At 37.4% G+C, this 21,047-nt stretch overlaps 1 protein-coding gene across 1 annotated transcript in view; it reads left to right on the forward strand.

Annotated features, from left to right (window-relative positions):
* The window catches only part of DOK6 (docking protein 6), a 238,747-nt gene that overhangs the window by 161,839 nt on the left and 55,861 nt on the right, over window positions 1-21,047 (forward strand). The window contains exon 6 of the mRNA XM_056484076.1: window positions 14,611-14,749. Within this exon, the coding sequence (XP_056340051.1) occupies window positions 14,611-14,749 (139 nt within the window). The remainder of the gene's footprint in view (window positions 1-14,610; window positions 14,750-21,047) is intronic.

Below are 21,047 nucleotides of genomic sequence, written 5' to 3' on the forward strand. Positions count from 1 at the left end.
AGGGGGGTAGAAAAAAGAAAAAAACAGTATGATTAGCTCTCAGCTTTAGAAGCATAGATGAAATGGAAGACAGCCAAGAAAAAGTGTTCTGTGCACGTGGAAGAAATGTCAAAAGCTGGTAAAAGGGACCATCAAAGAAATAAAAGCAGAAATAGCAATATACAGAAATGAAAACGTATAATAGCATTCATCTGGAGACTAAATTCTGTCTATTATATAAAGAATCCCTATAATATAAATGTTCCAGATTGGCAAAGTGGGGAAATACTGTAAAAGACTTTTTCCAATGTTACCAAGGATATTCAAAGTGGTTTTAATGGCGTCTGTGAAATAGCCACAAACATGGCTTAGCTATTTTGTGTAAATGTCCAGGAAAGGCAAGGTCACCTTTTGCTACATAAGAACCACAAATATACATTATGTATCATTCTGCACATAAGGGATTCATACCAAGGGATTTATAGCCCTTCTCTTTTGCCACCAATTCTGCTTTCTTTTTGGGTAGCTGTATATAAATTTTTTGTTGAAAAGAATTGTAGGTATTGCATCTATAGTTCATGAGGTTTTTCTGGCATACAGAGTCATGGACAATAAGAGATTGGCACATTCCAGTGTTCTGAGCAGTTCCATGCCTGTTATAAATTTCTTATAAAAGTATTGCTAAGTCAGTGTAGAACAGTAGAAGCCTAAACTCTGGAATATTGAACTAGACAAGTAAACTCCAGTGTAAAAGAAGCTTGTTAGTATTTCTTTTCACAGCAAAGGATGATTGCTTTTCTTATTTTGCTTTCAAACAATGCCCCAAGTTCCCTGGGCAGAGAGCAGGCATGCTGTGCTTAAAAATTTTATGCATTAGACAAGATGGATTTCATACTTTTAGATTATACTACCCCAAATTTGTTTTGCAGTCTTTGTTTTTCCCCTTTTCTGGCAGACTTAAAGGTGCATTTCTTGTCAATTAATAGTATCTCAGTGCTCTGCAGAGAACTGATCTGAGGGAATATTAAATGGTGGCATGTCAACACAATGACCACAGTTCTCACTATTCTTGCTTAAACCTCTTCAATTTAAGCAAAGTCCTCACTAAAGATAGCATAAAATGTGTCTTTAGCTACTACAGCAACAGTAGTTTCACACAGGACTCACAGCAGATGCTCAACAAAAAGAAGCTTATCAGCATAACTGATTGATATTAATCAGAGGTGTAAATGCACATTTATCAAAACATCAGAAAATGGCCATTTCATCCCATGACATTTTAGACAGGAGATATTATATGTGGTACTATAGGAAAACATGTAGGGAGCCCAAGTATGTGACTATAAGTAATGCTTTCTGCTTTTTTTTTCATCCTTTTACACTCTTTTTCTGTCCTTTTCAGTATGATCTAAACTGTGTGATTATTTGCGATGATTTTCTCTTGTAGGACTCTCTACTTCAATTTCTTTGTTTCTATACTTCTTTTATCCACTTACAGCTTTTCCTTTCCACTTATTTGTGTAATTGTAAGAAGTGCCTGTTTTTATGTAACGAAATTTTAGGCAACTGTTTTGAGGATATGAAATATTTTGAGGATTCTGAAGATGTTATCAAGCTGCCACTTACCTGAACACAAACTAAAATTGGTTTTAGCTATCAGGCTAATGAGAAAACCTTACAGAGAGTTTTTCCACCACTGGAAAGGACTAGCACAAGAATGTCTTATACACAATCAAACTTTGGAGTCAGAGATGCCAGGTGAATGCAGTGGGAGCTGTTTGAGCCATAACAGAATTGCTGGTGTTTGCAATTGACAGAACAGGGAAAATCTGTCCACTACACTTCTGCCTGGCTTGTGTCAAAGAGGAAAAGTTAAAGCAAGTGGGAGTGAAGTCATGTTTCCTCACTAAATTAAATACCACACGTAGCAAGTCAGTGCAAGTTCAATGAATTTTTAATGCTTGTGGTGGGGGTTGTAGGTTTTCTGTGATTACATTTTGATGTTATTGCACACTCAGTCTGCCACTGAAGGCATTATTTGACCACTGGTGTCAGCATACATGTCTAGCTAAAGTTCAGGCCAGATCCACAGCCTTCAGCCAAGATCTTCAATTCTAATTCATGGCTGACAGATACAGCTTTGGGATTTTTAAACAAATCCCTGCCCTGTCTCATCCCTGGTGCTATTGCCTATCCCTGGGGTCATGCTGTGGCAGGATGCTTCCAAACTGGAGGTGACAGCCCACCACTTCTGAGATTAGTGATGATGAGTCCTTGGATGTCATTAGCATATGTTAATTACTCATTAGTGTATGTACATAGCATGGTGAGTGGACAGCCGTGTGTGCCCATAATATTTGCATATGACTTTCTGAAAATTCCTCTGTGGCCACAATGGTCAAAACAGCATCTCTAATTCCTTGAAGGTGGACTTTTAAGCAGTGCTTAAATTCCCACCACAACAAAATCACAATGTAGTGAAAGCTTCAGAGAAATGGCTGACCATAAATGCTTTAATGGCTGAAATCACTCTTGATGGAGCATTTAAATGGGGAAGTGGTGGGAGAAACACTTGAAATGCTTATTTTGAAGTAGTCAAAAAACTCAGCATAGAATGCTCAGGGTGCTCCTTTCATCATTTCTTCACACTTTTTGTGCCCCAGTTTTGAAATGAGAGAATGCAGCATTCACTCTTCATAAACTGGGAAAATTGACCTTTTGGATGCATCTTAAAATTATGCCTGTAACTACTTCACCTTTTTTTCCTGTTTCTATGGCTCTAAATGTGGCTCCATATTAATTCCTTCATAATTTTTACTTCTGTTTTTCTGCTATTGTTCATGAATCAAAAATATTAATTGCATTAGTTCATTCCTGTTCAGCCCTCCAGAAATTTTTCTTTCTCTCCTTATGTGGATATACTTTGATCAAAACACAGGAAATACCTACTTTGCATGCCAGCTGTCAAAATAAAATGGCACAAACACAGCATCTGCCTGCATCACAAAAGGCACTGTTTGTTTCCAGTAGTATTCAATCCCCAAATAAGAGGTCAGTGACACATTATAGAACAAATACACTTGTAGGTGACTTCAAATGTTAAATTCTTGGTATCCTATTTATAGGCATGTGCAGATGCAAAACTAGGGACTATTACACAATTGGAATCCCAGGATCTCAGAATGACTAAAGCTGTAGGTGACCAATTTTTTTAACTCTAAGTTGAGCATGATCAGCATAATACTATAATACTCCATAATATAAATATTATGTGCAGAGTCACAGTTTCTAAGCATCTCAAGTTTCTCAATGATGAGATAAAATTAACAGATATACCTATGCAAATTTGATCCTTGGCTGTTAGTGTTCTAACACTTATAAACTGGCAAATGTCTTCTTAAAACAACAGTTCCTTCCTGAGAGAGGATTGAGTTAACTTCAGAATTTTGTCTAATTGTATTTGGAATTAATGCAGACTCTAGGGAGTATCATCTGACAGAATTTCTATGCCAAACACCCTGGGTGAGGAATAGTCCTGAAGATAACAGTATTGGAGGGCTCCAAAAGAAAAAAATTAAAAGGGAGAAAATAAAGACCTTGGGTCACTAAGTTTTATTCCTTTTCTTATAGCAAGTAGTGATGTGCTGCCACTGGGCTCCTGTACTATTACACTATAACTTATTTTAACCAGTAATGGCCTTATTTGGGTTTCATACTTAACATTTTTATATTTGTCAAAGTCAACAATAGTCATGTAGATTAAATGCTGTTTCCCCTCTGTACTGCTCCTAAAGACACCAAAAGAAACTAAATGCTATTGTTGTGGGATATTTGTCTTTGTTGGGGAATAATAGCCCTTAACAGGATTGCAGAAGTCCTGTTGAAAAATCTGTGTTTGCATATGATTCCAGATTCCAGGATTTGGAACTTTCTCATTCAAAAGTGAAATGAAAAATAAGAGCCAAACCATGATCACTGAAAAGGTTTAGTAGGACAAATTTAGCTTAGTAATCTTGGCAAACTCTTTATCTGACCAGCGTTTTTCTTTGGTGTGTTGTAAAGCCAATGATAACTGCTCCTTCTGTACTAACATGACCATAGCAATGTAGGAGTTCTTGGTTTATCTTTCACAAAGCTGGGAAGAGTAGATGCTTGTCCAGTAGAACAGTATTAATTGTGTTAAATAGTATTTCATCATTATCAACAAAACCTAAGCTCTTTGAATTAGCAGAACTAACAGCATTCTCATGTCTGTTCTATTACATAAACTGTCAAAAATGCAAATGTGTTGTGTGTTTAAGAACCTGTCAACAGTTGGCTTTATTACCCTCTCTCTTTTTTTTATAAATGCGACTTTTCCTTTAAAGAAAATCTTACAGTGTCAAAAGTCTCCATAAAGTGGGTTGTTTAGTATATACATATGCATTAATTACCTGCACTGATTTCTTAAATAATGTGAGCTGAATACTAATGCAAGAATGTAATTGCGTGTGCAGCTTGGAATATTTCTTACTTAGAGGTAATGCAGCACAAACAGCATAGTTCAGTTGCCCCCATCAAAATGTCTAGGTCATATTTTGTGAAAGTAGTCTATAAAGCAGGAAGAGACAAATAATGTATTTATGGTATGATGTTTGGATTCTACTTCTTAGACTCCAAAGTACTGCTTCTAGTAGTGAGAAACAATGTCTTGGGCATGGGGTGTGTTGGGTTTGTGTGACAAGGCTTTGGTAGCAGGGGGACTGCAGAAGTGGCTGCCAGAAGCTTCCCCCATGTCTGACAGAGCCAGTGCCATGCAGTTCCAAGACAGACCTGCTCCTGGCCAAGGGCAAGCCCACCAGTGCCAGTGGTAGCCCTCTGGGATAATGTATTTACGAAGAGAGGAAAAAAACTCTGAAGAGCAGCAACTGCAGCCAGAGAGAGTGGTTAGAATACATGAGATAGAGCCCTGCAGACACCAAGGCCAGTGGAGAAGGAGAGGCAGGAGGTGCTGCAGGCACTGGAGCTGGAATTCCCCTGCACTGGTATAGACTGTGGTGAGGCAGCTGTGCCCCTGCAATCTGTGAAAGTCCATGATGGAGCAGAGATCCACCTGCAGCCCATGGAGCATCCCACAGTGGAGTGGGTAGCTGCCAAAGGAGGCTGTGACCCTGTGGGAAGCCTGGACTGGAGCAGGCTCTTTACAGGGACCTGTGTCCTTATGGAGAGGAGCCCATGCTGGAGCAGATTGCCTGGAAGGACCTTTGACCCTACTGGGAGCAGTCACACTGGAACAGTCTGCTCCTGAAGGATACCTGTGGAAGGGATCTATGCCAGAGCAGTGAAGGGCTCAGCCTGTGGGACAGACTTATGTAGTGTAAGTTCATGGAGGGCTGTCTCCTGTGGGAGGGATCCAATACTGGAGCAGGGAAAGTGTGAGGAGTCCTCCCACTGAGGGAGTGGCAGAAACAATGAATGGACAGTGGCCTCCTTTCCCCATCCCCCTGTGCCACTGGAGGGAAGGAGCTAAAGAGTCAGGAAGAAAATTAAGCCCAAGAAAGCAGAAGGAGAGGGTGGAAAATATTTTTAAGATTTGGGTTTACTTCTTATTAGCCTATTCTGATTTGATTGCCAATAAATTCAATTACTCTCCCCAAGCTGTCTGCTTTGCCTGTGACAGAAACTGGTGACTGATTTCTCCCTATCCTTATCTCAGCTCAGACACCTTTCCTTATATTTTCTCTCTCCTGTCCAGCTAAGGAGTGAGGAGCAGGTGTCCGAAGGTGGATACCTAGCTTCACACCATAGCTTAGCTTATAGGATCTAGGAAATAGAAAACAGAGTCTCTGCACAGCATGTTTGCTATTACCTATGGACATATTTCATAAAGCATGTCAATCTCCACATTCCACCTTTTATGCATGACTTCGAGTCCAATTTGCTGCTTTTTATATTGTAACCAGCATTGAGAATTATTTGCTATCTTTCACTCTTCAGCACTAGCTAATTTTATTCTGATATATCAATGTAATGAATATAGAAAAGAACATTTTAATGATAAAAGTCAGGATGGTTTGGTTGCAACCAAATAAAAGTGTTCTGAAATAAGTCCCATATAGAATCCTCCTTCTTGTCAAAACTGAACCTCAGGAAAAAAGTCTAAAGTATACCTTTTTCCACTGTGTCCTATGATAGTCAGGAGTAAGCCCTGTGGGAATGAAATAGAGGATTATAGTGCTAGTGGGCAATCATTGATGTAGTCTAGACAAAGCCACAGTCCATTTTATGCACTGCCATTATGCAAAAAGTGGAAAGCATGCAGAAATGGGTTGGTGTCTCTTGTATGGCCCAGTGGTCTAAATGGGCTGTCACAGAGGGCATCACAGGGACAGTGGCTGCAGAGGCAGCACAGTCAATGACAAAAAAAAGGAGTATCCCAATAGGCATAATTACCACCAGTACTGAAATGTGTCCTATTGGGCAAAACAAAGAAAAATATGTTTTCATGAGAAAATTTTTGTTTCTGGTACATTATACTACTTAAGTTGTTTCTGGTTTAGGCAGGAAAAGAAATAATCTCATAATGAAAAAATAGTATTCACTCACAAAGTGAGTCACCCTTTAAGTCTCCCTGTAAGAGGGAAAATTTTTAGGGTATCACATCTGTGCTCAGAAAGACTAGCAGAGTATTCATCAGACTAGCACATAAGATTTTTGTTACCATGACTGCATAAAAGGTCTTTAAAAGATTTGCAACTCAGAATGCATTAAGATCCTCTAGGTAATATTAGAGAAGGACTGCTGGATTTCTCTGAGCGGTGGAGTTCCACCTACCTGCCAGCAAATCATTATCAATCATTCCCACTCCATCTGTGAACGTTTTCCTTCTCAGAATTGCAAAATGTTTCTATAAATGGCCTTAGTAGGAAAGCTACACTGATAGCATGGAGATCCTTTCGTGAATTTAGTTGAAAACACTGAGGATGACTCAAAAAGCACGAGATCTGACCTTGAACAAATCTTTACGGCTAAGCTCCATGATCAAGTTACTGAGCCATATCAGAGATGTGATAATATTTAAAGTTGTTTCTTCATATATATTTTTGATATATATATTTTTGATAATATTTAAAATTCCCTGTATTGTCAGGCCAAATTTGAGGATATTCCACAATCTATATCCCATAAGTATATTCAAGAGCAGTATAAAGGTTCCCACCTCAGCTTAAGTGCAAAAATATGACAATAAGTGTCATGGAGGAATGTCTATGGCAGGCAATTAGTAGATAGCATGTGTAATTGTTTTTTCTTGTTGTATATTCTTGCCAGTAAATAACCATGATTAAGGGGGGCAGGCAGACTCCCCATATATCAGAACATTTTCATTATTTGCTTCTCAGATCATGAAAATTTCAGGATATCCTTTTGACACTCCAGATAAAACTCTAAAATGCTGACAGTGAGGCATGGCAGTTTAAGTCATTATTCCCATGGGGAATATGTTACATACCACACTCAGATTCTCTGTTTTCTCCTTCTGGATGGTGCACTTTGTGTCAATGCTGTGCTTCACTGTGGTGATGTTCATTTCCCAAACACAAATTTTTCACAGGACTTTTTTCCTGTTTTCACCAAAGCTTGTCCCAGCTTTGGGTCTTTCTGACCATGTCTGTTGCCAAATTGCATGCCTGAATGGTTTACACTTTGTGCACATTTTCTATTAATTGTCTTCTCTTTGCTTCACCCATGGAACTTTCCTAGGTCCCATACATATCCTGCCTATGAAATTACCTTATTTCCTTATGGATTCCTCCTACAAAGTATACTAGTTTGAAAGCAAACCAGTGGGAGATACCAAGGCAGAGCTACAGTTTAATAGGAAAATTAAGATAAAGGCAATAGTACAGAAACATTGATTTTAACAGCTTATGGAGATGGTAATAGAATATATACTTTTGGCTACATCTTACATTGCAACTTAAGACATAAAGTATCCCTTTTTTCCCTGTTCTACAGTTAGTAGAAATTCTTAAAACTATTTCTTTTCTCCGCCTTTGTTTTTCTATCCTTTCAACATAGAAGTTGATTCACAATTTCATAAAAACATGCATAGTTTATTTTTCAGTTGTCTTGATAAGTATTCCTAGGCAGAAAGGAAGCCTTTTATCTAGATGTGCTCCTGCCACAAAGAGTTTATTTGCTTTCCTTATTTTTTTGTTGTTTTGTTTTGTTTTGGTTTGTTTTTTTGTTTTTCTCAGAAAAGAAAACTTTGGCAGGAAGCAGGCTAGCATGTGTTGAAGGCTGAAATGAGCAAAGAATTTGGACCCTCAGGGAAGATTTACATTTATTTTATAGTGAGGTCTGCTGCTTAGCTGGGTTGCCTTTAGTGTGTGCTGTGTGTATCGCCCTTGCACACAAAGAACAAACAGGATTTCTGTCAAAATGGCTTAGCTCGAGTTAAGATAACAACAAACAAGGAAAGAACAAAAGTTAGATATCCACAAGAGAGATAATGTTTGTGTGTCTCCACTGATAATCTAATTAAATTGGAGGCAAAATTGCTAGTTTCCACCACTTTTTAAAAAATCAGAGCTGTAGCAACACAATAAATAAATGTCTCAGTTCAAAGTTAGATAGTGCATACCAATTAGTTGGTTGGGGTTTTTTTGTCATGACTGACAGCCACAGCTTCAAGGCTTTAAAGAAAGGCTGACTTTTAGTTGCTACTCATCTTAGAAGTAACAGACCCTTATGTGGCATCTGACTGCCTTCTTTGGCATATAGGAAATGAGCATTAGCTAGCTAAGCACTTGTGAGGTGGATCAAGGCAGAGCTCAGAGGTCGTGATCAGAGGAGTAGAATCCAGTTGGAGCTGCAGTCAGTGGCATTCCCCAGGGATCAATACTGGCTCTGGCCTAATTCAGCTGTTTTATCAATGACCTGGATGGAGAGATAGAATGTACCCTCAGCAAGTTTGATTGATGATGATGATGATGATGATGATGATGATGGTACAAAACTGGAGGAGTGGCTGATACAGCTAAAGGCTCATCCAGTGGGGCCTTCACAGGCTGGAGAATTGGATGGAGAGAAACCAAATGAGGTTCAACAAGGGCAAGTGCAGGGTCCTGCCCCTGGGGAGGAATGATCCCAAGCACCAGCACAGGTTGGGGCTGACAGCTGGAGAGCAGCTCTGCAGAGAAGGACCTGGGAGCCCTGGTGGATGACAAGCTGGCCATGAGCCAGCAGTGTGTCCTTGCAGCCAGGAGAGCCAGTGGGATCCTGGGTGCATTGGGAAGAGTGTGGCCAGCAGGTGGAGGGAGGTGATCCCACCCTCTGCTCAGCCCTGCTGAGGCCACACCTGCAGTGCTGTGTCCAGTTCTGGGCTCCCAGTGCAGGAGAGACAAGGAGCTACTGCAGAGGGTTCAGAAAGGGGCACAGAGATGATTTGGGGTCTGGAACATTTCTTTTATGAGGAGAGACTGTGGGAGTGTTTAGTCTGGGGAAGAGAAGACTGAGAGGGGATCCCATCAATACATACAAACATCTCAAAGCTGGGTGTCAAGAGGATGGTGCCAGATGCTTTTCAGTGGTGGCCAGTGGCAGGACAAGGAGCAAATGGCCATGAACTGAAATCAATAAGCTTCACCTCAGCATGAGGAAGAACTTCTTTACATTGAGGGTGGCAGAGAACTGGAACAGGCTGCCCAGGGAGGTGATGGAGTCTCCCTCTCTGGAGACATTGAAAACTCACCTGGACAAGTTCTTGTGTTACCTGCTGTAGATGAGCCTGCCTTGAAAAGGTGAGTGGGACTAGGTGATTTCCAGAGGTCCCTTCCAGCTCTAACAATTCTGTGATTCTGTGATTTTATGAACCTAATTTTTGGGCCTCGAAGTCTCTGAGTAAACAGCTCTTTTACTGAAACCACATTTCAAACTCTAGCTGTGGAGTATGCAACAGCAATTACATCCAGTTTGGTGCCGGTTACTGGACATTACGTACTCATGATCTGTTTTCATTTAAGAATTTAAAGTCTATTTCTATTTCAAGAACTAGAAATGTTAAAGTAAGATAGTTATTTATTACCTATTAGTTATTAATATCTATAGTTATTAGTAGAAATTAATTATTAATAGTAACATTTTAATGATTTTTTCAGTTTCTATTTGAGAATGTTTACCTCTTTTTAGCTATTTGTATATAATTTGATACACTTTTGAGTATATAAATCAGCCATTATTTCTTTAATCCTAAACTATTTATTGATAAAAATAAATCAGTCAAATTCATTAAAAAATTAAGCATAGATATATGAAGACCTAAAGTTTTTCTACTTGCTTAAGTTATCCTTTATTTTAAAACAGGGGAAGAATTTTTCTGGGCATTTTAGTTTTTATTCAGCCTTCATTTTTGTGAAAATACAATTTACTCCGAACAGAAATAGTGAAGCTGATACATCAAATTCTTGTCTTCTCATGCAGTTGCTGAATATTGCACTGTTAAACTTTTAAAATATTTCATCCATGACATGACAGTATGAACTTCTGTCTGGGAGAATGGTGTTCAAATCAGCTAATTTTCCTTTTTGAGGGGAATTCTATATGGTTAATATACAGTATTGATTCTTATCTAAAAGGCTGAAGTTAAACACTAAGCAAAATCAGTGGGAAACCATTGTATGAATTTGGGAAATGTTGAAAAATATCTGGCAATAGTAGTGGGAAAATCTGTTTGGCTTGAACAGAAATTCTACCTTCAATAAAAGCTGAATGTTGACCTCTGAATCCACTTTGTCCTAGGCCAAAAGCTGAGCTCTCACAATCTCTCTATTCCTTCTCCTGGTTCTTAAGCCAGATCTGCTAATGGTGACAGTTTTGAAAAGCTTTGCATATTTAAAGAATTTTTAAAATTGCAACTATTTGCTGCACTGTTTATCTGGTGGTGTCACTGTCTGTCCAGTTATTCTGTAATAATATATGAAAAAAAATGCACATTCCTATTTCAGTCAGAGCACTTCATACATTTTAATGCATTGAATCCTTAAATATCTTAAGGCATAGGTTAATGACATCCCCGTTTTAAAGCTGAAAAATGCAGAAATAGATCAGCATTTTTCAATGCACCCGCAGACTGCAAAAATCTCATAAAAAAATTAAAGTATACAAAATCACTGACATTTTTCTGACAGTGAAGGTCATACTGAGTTGGTAGGGCTGCATTGCTTAACTGTGACAATACCAGGAACAAAGAGGCCCAGACCTTTGTCCTGCCTTTTCTCCAAAGTGATTTTAGGGCGTGTAAAAGTTATGAAAATGTTATTAAATTGGCAACTGATCAACCATGTGTGCTTTGAACATAGAGAAATTAACAACATATTAGCTAGGCTAAACCTGAAATTGGAGCTTTATAGGGACAGTTATCTGGCATCTAGAAGGGCCATAGAGATAATAGCTCATTGTTTAGCTGACTTTATTTGGACTATAAATAGAGCAAGACAAGTCCTGTTCCATGGGCTTGTCTGTTCCCATTGGCCAGGTTTTGCTTCTGTGGCAAAACCCTTAAGCTTCAGAGAACACCCTTTCCCTGTCCCCATCTTAGGAGTGCTTCTATTCTAGTCTATGTTTCCTTCTTCTAGAAAGACTGAAACTAACCCTAATGAGGCTACTGATCTTGGTTTATGAATAGAATAGAATAGAATAGAATAGAATAGAATAGAATAGAATAGAATAGAATAGAATAGAATAGAATAGAATAGAATAGAATAGAATAGAATAGAATAGAATAGAATAGAATAGAATAGAATAGAATAGAATAGAATAGAAAAATAGACAGGACTAGACTGGACTAAACTAGACTAAAAGATTTTCACCTGAGTAAAGGAATAATGCTCTGAGGATATGAACAGGAAAACTTTACTATGGCAAAGAGATTAATGTCCTTGGAAAACAGATTATTCCTAAGAAGTTTTAATGGAAGAAGGAAAGTTTTAGGCTAACAATTTTTGCTGCTTTCACCTGGTTCAGATGCACTTCATTCTTTGGGGCTTTAAGTCCTATTAAACCTCAAGTCGAGCTAGGGGAATTCAGCACTTTAAAAAATGATGCCCATAATTCTCCTTCACCTCCAGTTTTGAGCAGCTGTGTGCATACCATCCATCATTAGCCAGGGCAGCCCTCTCGGGGAGGCTGGTGGCGATGGCTTTCCAAGGCTGGTGTGACATGTGCACCCCAGTGAGGCTGGGAAGCAGGGCAGTGTCCTGAGCCCTGGGCATAGCAGGGCAGTGCCACAGCCTGCACCAGTGCCCCCACCAGGCACAGACCCCACTCTGGCAGCAGTGGGGGTGGCTGGGTTTTGCCTGGTGAAAACAGGCAGCTGAGTCCTGGACATTGATCATGCCCCATTGCCTGCCTCCTTGTTTTTCTCTCTGTAGGATTTTTCATCCTCTGAAACCAACAAAAAGATCATATTTTCCTTCAGTTTCTGAAACTCCATCCTTTTTTCCAGACTTTCCATTTCACGCTGTTTGAATTTTATTAAGATCTCTTTACACAAAAGCAGAGAACTGGCTGTATGATGCCCTGAGGGATCTGCAGGGCTGTTGCCATAATGTCACAAAACTCTGGGGACATTTTATTTCCACCAGAAGCTCTTTGGAGGACTGTGTCTAAGGATATAATATATCTTAAAGCAGGGATCTTGATCTCCATTGGAATTCAATACAAAAAGCTCTTTTTTAATCTCTTAATTAGCACATCACATTAACACTGGTTAAATAATACCTATCTATAAAATGGATTTTATTTTATTTATATTTTTCAATGAAGAAAACTGGTATTATTCCAGAATTATGGATAATATTGTTAATCATATAGTCTTAAGACTATGATTTTCTTTCCAATCCTTCAGTTGATCATTACAAAGTATTTTCACCAGGTATTTTCCAGAAGCCTTTCTGTTTACTGTTTCTGCCTCCAATACTTTCTGTTCTTCCCAAACACAGACATGCATAAATTCTTTGTACAAGGCTCTCAGTAGCAGGTCTCCTCCAGTGAACAGGAAAGGATTTTGTAAGTGTTAATAAGGTTTTATTTTCACTGGTCAACCTTGAAATCAGAAGCAACTGCTGAACTCTCAGCAGTCCCTTGTATAGCACAAGAGTCCTGTTCAGATGACTTTTTAAATGAAATTGTTCAGGAAGCCATATTCTAATTTGAAAAAAAAGATAAGTCTCATGAAAAAAAAGTATTGTCTTTTCAAAAAGCTGCAGTACAATTGTGTGTGCGTGTGCATGTAATGTAGTAGGACATATGTTTAAATTATTATTTAATTAAAATAGTATAGATCTGTATGTTCATTTGATAGGAAATTTTTTTGTAGAATTTAATGCATGAATAATCATAAAGAATCTGGGATGCAAATTCTAAAGGTTTTGTTTAAAAACCCATTTGAATATTGAACAGTTTGAGACACATTTTTCTAAAATTTTTTAAATTCTGTGTGTTTTGGGCTTTCTGGGTCCATGCTGAAAGTGCTGGGATGTTAACAAAATTTGATTTTCTTAAAAATATTGTAAAGACCCAAAACATTAAAGGAATGTGACTTTTTAAGGCAAATCAAAATCTCTCTACTGTTGATGCATGTTATGCCTCAGTGACTCAAGTCAACAGTTTTCTGTCACAGATAACTGAAAATCTTTACAGGAGGTATCAGACCAAATAAAAAGGATATTTGAAATTCCATTTCTAAAACTGCAAGTAGTCTATAAAAAATATGTAAATCAGATACTGATAATACAATGGAACTACTAATATAAATACATGGAATTACACCACTGGTTAACAGCATGTATGTCCTCCAAGTAATGGTCACACAACAATCTAACATTATTTCCTACTCCTATTTCCTGCATTTCCCAGACCTTTTTGTCATTGTATTTACTATGTACCACTCTTCTTTCTCAGAATAATGCCACACTGATATCACAGATAAGGATAACAGCAGTTGCTCTCTCAAAAGAAGAATATAAATTTTATTTCTGGAGGATTTTTTTTTTTCATTATTTAATCTTCTTTTACAACAGAAACTTTTCCTATTCTTAAATGGACTGACTGGCTTTTATAATTACCAGCTTTGGATGCTGCCTCATATAAATGTACTGACAGGACTAGTGATTATTTAACCCTTTTAATGCTGTCTTTCAATACATCATCTTTGTAGCGATTAACCATAATGACATTTTCAGTTGGTCAGTATTCTCTTAAAATGTCAGTTTTTCAAAGTCAGAATGAATTACATATTTCTAGTATGAATTGGTTAAAATAATTAAATTTAGCTCCCACTTACTGGTGCAGACATTTGGAAAAAATGATGGAAATAACTGACTATTGCCTCAAGTTTTTATTCAATGCTAAAGCTGCTTTTTCACTATCCAGATGATAACTAAAACTGAATTTAAAAAATATGTTAATGAAGTTCTGCCCATCTCTTGGAATATGTCTCTCTCCAATGGTAAAAATAACTGCTGATGTTTGGTGTTTAGAATTTCTAAATTTGGCATTTGCTACTGTAAGGTGTGCACTTTTTATAATAGTTAGATAAAAAATTACACAATACTTATTTTTTCTTTCTGTTATGCTTAAATCTCCCTGCAGGATGTGTGACACAGGAGAAGGGCTGTTCACCTTTCAAACACGAGAAGGAGAAATGATTTATCAGAAAGTTCATTCTGCAACACTGGCAATAGCTGAGCAGCATGAAAGATTAATGATGGAAATGGAGCAGAAGGCAAGGGTAAGGTCCATTTACCAAAAGTCTTTAAACTTATTAAAATTGGTCATAAACCAAAGTTGGTGGATTCATCTGTAGTGATAGCATCATCTGTGTGGCTGAGACAAAACAAACTTTCAGATTTATGTATTTTCATAGTCAGGGATCCTCAGTGTATTCTTTTGTAGGTGACTTTTTGGGACAGATAGTGACAGTCTTGTCATTAGACAAGAGATCTATGATCACCTTCTCTGAAATTATGGCTCTTTTGCTCAAAGATTAAACCTTTAGCTGTTGAGTTGACTACTGATGAATGAGTTTTAATTGCTCCTCATGGCCTCACAGGTGGGAAAAAACCCCATATAAACAGTTCAAAAGAGCTATTTTATTATTTTGTGTTCAGAATTTCCAGTTTGCACAAGTGGTGTTTAAGTGACTATGATAGAAATACTTGGAGTTCTTTTAAGGCAGCAAGAAAAATGCTTTCCCTGTATGCTTAGAAATAGAGATGGTCTTTAATGATTGTTCAGGAAAGCTGACTTTCAGCCCAGGGAACCTAGTCTGCATGCTTTTCTTCTGAGGTGACCATGATTGTCTGCATATCTTCTTCCCTAGACAGATTTCAGGTTAATTGTGGCATTTCCTTCTTTTCCTCATCCACACTGTTTAGTGCCTCCAGTCATGCAGACATGGTTTATATGGATCTATCCCCCACACTCCACCAGTGTCAAAATACCTTTTCCCCTGTGCTGAGACAAAGGCTCTTGCAAGGACCAACCTTAAACCACAGTGTTCAACTTTTCTTAATTACTCCTCAGATAAGTCAGAGAACCAGTCAGAGAATGTTAAGGGATGGAACTGGACCTTAAAAATCATCTAGTTCCAACTTCCCCCACCATGGGCAGAGACACAATTTTCCTTATTCACTGAAAAATAAGCTAGAAAAATATTTCCATGTGAAAAGTCTGCTGTGTTGAGTGTTCCTCTCAGACTTTGCATGTCTGTTATGAGAACCTGAATTGGAAAATCATAAAAAAGCCCAGTTTTGGTGCCTTATGAAAAAAAAGAAGATGGATTTTTCCATAAAACCAGACAAAATAGGAGCCTTTGCATAATAGTTGAGGTGCACAAACTTTATATAGGAAATGCAGGAAGAGGAGAGTTTACAATCAAGATTAATAAGGAGCAATTACTGCTAAGTCCAACAAAAGGTAGAATAAATGGAAGACTATATGAAGTAGCAGATCTGCTGGCAAAAAAAACACTGCATTCTGCTGAGCAGAAAGTAATTGAATAAGGGGAAAAAAGCAGGAAAAACACATCATTATTTTGTAATGTGCTTGCCTTTAGATTTGAACAGAAATTTGAACATTTTCATGCTGCCGTAATAAATGCTTAGACCAAGATCCCACAAGATTTTCCTTTTACAGAAGGAAACACTTTCAGCTCTTCCACCCATCAATTAGCAGCTTTGCTGCTCTGCAAAGCCATTTCCATTCTGCCATCAGATGACTTCCTCGAAGCCACATTTATGAGGGCTGTGGCCATATGGTACGTAATATCAAACTCTGAACAAGAGAGGCTGAGAAATAGAAATGACTCACCAGCCACACTGTGTGTGATGTACTTGTCTCCTGGATGAGGCTGTGTTGTGATCTGCACAGGGACATCAGGAGAGATTCACATAGGCTGCTGTGGGCTGTGTAAAAGAGGCTGGAAAACCTGTTGATTTTATGCTTCAGCTAATAGACTGATGTTAGTTTGGATTTGGAAACTCTGCTTCTTCTGACTGGTGGGGTGTGTGTCATCCGCTACATTTGAGTTTTTTCATATTAGAAACAAAATCTAAAACATCAAATAGATTAAGTAGGTGTTACATTCCATTTATCAAGTCTTATGGTATCCAATTCCAACAATTTCACCAAATTCCTGTGTGTATTTCTCCATAAGATCTGAAATTGAAATACAAGCAAAAGAGTATTTTAAATCAGGGATTTAGTGGGTCTTCCCAAAGTTTGATCTTTTTATCTGTAGATCTATGCTTGGGAAATTTTGCACTTTCCTGACCCTTTCTGTAATGGACAGCTCAAGTTTAACAGTGTTGAATTAAATCTTTTGTGTGTGTATATACATATATATGTATATGAAAATGAGAGAATTCTTTTTAAAAGTAAAGAAAGGTGAATGCTATATCTGTTCTTGTATAAATCAGAAAAAAGAAAAGATAGGCAACAGTAATCATTACTTCTTCCTTCCAGTCGTTAGAAGTCATTTATTATAAAGGATTCCTGTGAATATTTGTGTTCTGTCCTAAATGCTAATATGTTTTAAGCAATGAATACACTGAAGTTTAATTTAATTTTTATCAGATTATAATAGGGTAGAATCTAGTATAAAAAAATGAATACAGCTTATAAAAGAAATAAAAGTGAATTTTTATACCAGAGCAACCTTAATGAACTATATAGATTATGATTAGCTTTCAAAGTAAATATGCAAATTACATCACCTTGATAATACAAAAATAACGGAAAAAAAAAAATGTAAAAAAAAAATTTAAAAAAATTTTAAAAAGTACAAAACACACCAAGAAATCTACCAAAAATTTAACCAGAAACAAATTCTGGTACAAGAATAAATGTATTTGCAGACACCCACAAGCCACATTTTCTCCATTTATAGAGGGCCCTGCACCCAAAAATTCTGTTTCAGAATGCTAAACAATAAATTTGTTTTTATGCTAAAAAGTCTTTTGCTCAGGCCAAGAACAATGCTGGATAACTGCTAATAAGAGAGAGACATGAGAAGGAAACTAATTCTTCCCATTACCTTTAAAAGTGCATGGGCTGGAAGCAAAACTGTTCTGTGGCAGCTTGTACAGGACCAAATCTGCCTCTTTGCCACCTCTAGCAGGAGAAGCCAAGTCAGTTTAAGCAGGCAGTCATGTGCACACTTTCATCTTCTGCCTATTTTCCTTTCAAGTTGTAACACTGGAAGAAAGACTTGAAATATGAGATCAGTAGTCACTGGCATAGGTGTGGATTTGAGCTGGTTATTGGTTTTACTGAGATCAAAGCAGACTGGATTTTATTCAAAAATTCAGCAAAGTGGACATTGATCTAATTTAGCTCAGGTGGTTTTCTGGATTGAATTTGAAATGTTGCATTGGCAGAGAGACAGTGTTTTATGCTTGCTTTGTTTGGGACAATAAAAAATTTGGGCCAATGAAATTCTTTTCAGGGAAATTTTTACCTGTATATTCACTTATTTCAAACTTTGCTTTTTTTGATGGATCACTGTAATACAGATGATGATTCTTTTTTCTAGTTGTTTTGTGGGAGAGAGGGCAATATTGCAGTGGTTTTTAGTGGTTTCAGTTCCAAGATAACAAATTAAAAGGAACAGTGATGACAGTCTTTCTATTTACATGCTTTTATTTCATGCTGTTGTGCTCCCACATGAGTGTCAGCAACTTCCCTTTTATCACCTGAATAAACCTCTCATTTTTTCCTCTCTCCCTCTCCCTCTCTGCCCTCTGACCCCTTGTTTGTTTGGTTTGCTTTTTTTTTCTCTGTAGCATTTAGAAGCCTGGTTGGATTGCTGGTCTTGAAATTAGTTTGCAAACAAAAGTGTTAGCCTCAGGAATGGCCTGTATCTCCCCCACCAGCTGTAGCCTGATGTTGAACATGGCAGATGCATTTCTGGGTGTCTAAGAGCCAGCTCCATCACCCCTTCCCTGTCCCAGACTGACTGCAGGCTCCTTCCACTTCCTTTTCTCTTAACTTGGGTGCTTATCTGAATGAGACAATTCAGTTTGCTAGTTTGGCCAAAAAAAAACAAAACAAAAAACAAAAGAAAACAAATCAAAACAAAACAAACAAAACAAAACAAAACAAAACAAACAAACAAACAAAAAAGAAAAAACAAACAAACAAACAAACAAACAAACAAACAAACAAACAAACAAAAAGACTACCTAAAAGGAGCAGGGTTCTTCAGATTACCAAACTGAATTGGTTTAGAGGTAGCAGCAGACCATTAGATCTTCTCAGTTGTCCTATCCTGAGGAGAGAGAGGAAAAGAACAATTCATCCTCCATGAATGCTTAGTCTAAAAGAAGGCTGAGTATCCCCCTCTTTGCCATCAGGAGATGATATTGGTGATCTTTATTTAAAGAATCATCATTCAGATAGTTTTTACACAAGAGATATGAACAGTTGTTCTCAGCAGCACTTGTCTATCTAACCTCCACACCAGGATGACAACATGGCATTGGAATCTTAATCTCTGATTTTCCTTTCTAATGCCAGCTTTGATCTTCTGCCATTTAACTTCCACTAAAAACACTTCTGATGTAGCTTCTGCCCTCACTGTAATTGAAGGGTAGAAAATGGGAGGTTAAGAGCTCTAGATTTCCTATGTTATGACTACACATATGAGGCAGGAATTCTAAGGAAATACTTATACCTTTGTAGCTCTATAAATTACTTCTTTCAAGAGCTGCCAGTAAAAACTTACTATGTAATCTCAAAAGAATAAAAATTTACAATGTATAAAACAATAAGCCTAAATAAGATGGCACTAAAGTGGATGTTAGCCAGCTGAACTTAATCAAACATCAGTAAGACTGAAGTATAAATGCAGGAATAAATGATAATGGCCCAAGTTTCATAACTTATTATCTGTGGAAGTTTTCTATAACATTTGTTTTACTTTAGACAGCAGAGCTAAAAGCCATTTTAGATTGTGATCTTTTTAACCTTTCCCAGAAGATAAATACCTTTATGAAACACTGCATCTGTACGTTTCTATTCTCAGTATTTACAAGTCTTGTCCTTAGAATTCAACTTAGTATAAGTGAGTCATCACAATAGATTTATCTTATTTAAAATAAATTAAAAAAAAAAAAAAGGCAATATCAAGGAGTTTATGTATTATTTCTTTAAAATACATTATTAGAGTGGAAATAATGAATGTACCAAAGAAGGCAAATATCAGGCAATTAAACTGGGCTTAAAGAGATTTGAAGAGGAAGGTAGTTAAGAAATAAGATTGAGAGAAATTTTATTTTTCTTATAAGGAACAGGATGAGGAAGGTATTTCACTGTTCTGATAAATATAAATTACAGTTTGTCAGTCTTAATACAGTATTAATAAAAATGTAAATAGAGTTAAAAGCATTAATGTAAATTGTCTTAGAAGCAGGAAAAAAACAAACTGTGAGGCTGGAGGAAATAACAGCATGAGTTAATTAGTGAACTTTTTATTTTTCTTTGCTCTGTGAGTCTGTACTATCTTTATCTTCACGTGTTTTAAACCTGGTCACAAGCTAAATGCATACTCATCAAACATTACAGGGCCAAATATCAACAAACACATCAAATATTCTAAATTTTAATTTTAACATGATGGCTTCAATTTGAAGTATCCTACTTTTGCCACTGCATCTTCAGAGCTTTGACTGGTTTACAGTTTTTATTGATGTCTTTTTGCAATGGTATGCCTATAACCTGCTATTTCCAGTTCTGAAATAGGGGAGTTTCAGAGAGACATTAGTGGATGCAGCTGACCCAATGAATATATGAAATATAAATACATTTTATATATCTTTTTGGCTTAATTTCACCACTGTAATTTACTTAGTATAAAAAAGCTCTTTTATGTTGTAATTCTGCCTAAGTGTGTTTGAGTTGACCCAATTCCTGAAGGAGAAACAGGAGGAGAAAATTCTACAGCTCATCCAAAGATTATCCCATGTCATGACACATTGGTCTCTTAGTATGTTTGCTTCTCTTTCCAAATTCTGTCTAAGCCAAGTACTGAGGTTCTGAATACACATGATGATTCACTAACTCATGTACTTCATGCAAGTTAAATCATAGCCTCAGGTCAGTTATTCAGGCATACTTAGCTGCATATTGTTCTGTACTTCCTGTCTGAAACTGTGTATGGTGTCTCTGTATAATGTGTGCCTAGAAATTTTATAACCCTGTAAAAACCTGGCTGCCTTGTTGCAATACAGAGCTGGTGAGTTGCTTACTTGATGTTCATGTGTATTGTGAAGCTTATTTCTATAACAGGATAGGATAGGATATAGGATAGGATATAGGACAGGACAGGACAGGATAGGATAGGATAGGATAGGATAGGATAGGATAGGATAGGATAGGATAGGATAGGATAGGATAGGATAGGATAGGATAGGATAGGATAGGATAGGATAGGATAGGATAGGATAGGATAGGATAGGATAGGATAGGATAGGATAGGATAGGATAGGATAGGATAGGATAGGATCTACAGTGGTCATATTCTCCACTTG

The sequence above is a fragment of the Oenanthe melanoleuca genome, chromosome 2 (assembly GCF_029582105.1).
Source record: "Oenanthe melanoleuca isolate GR-GAL-2019-014 chromosome 2, OMel1.0, whole genome shotgun sequence".
Lineage (NCBI taxonomy): Eukaryota > Metazoa > Chordata > Aves > Passeriformes > Muscicapidae > Oenanthe > Oenanthe melanoleuca.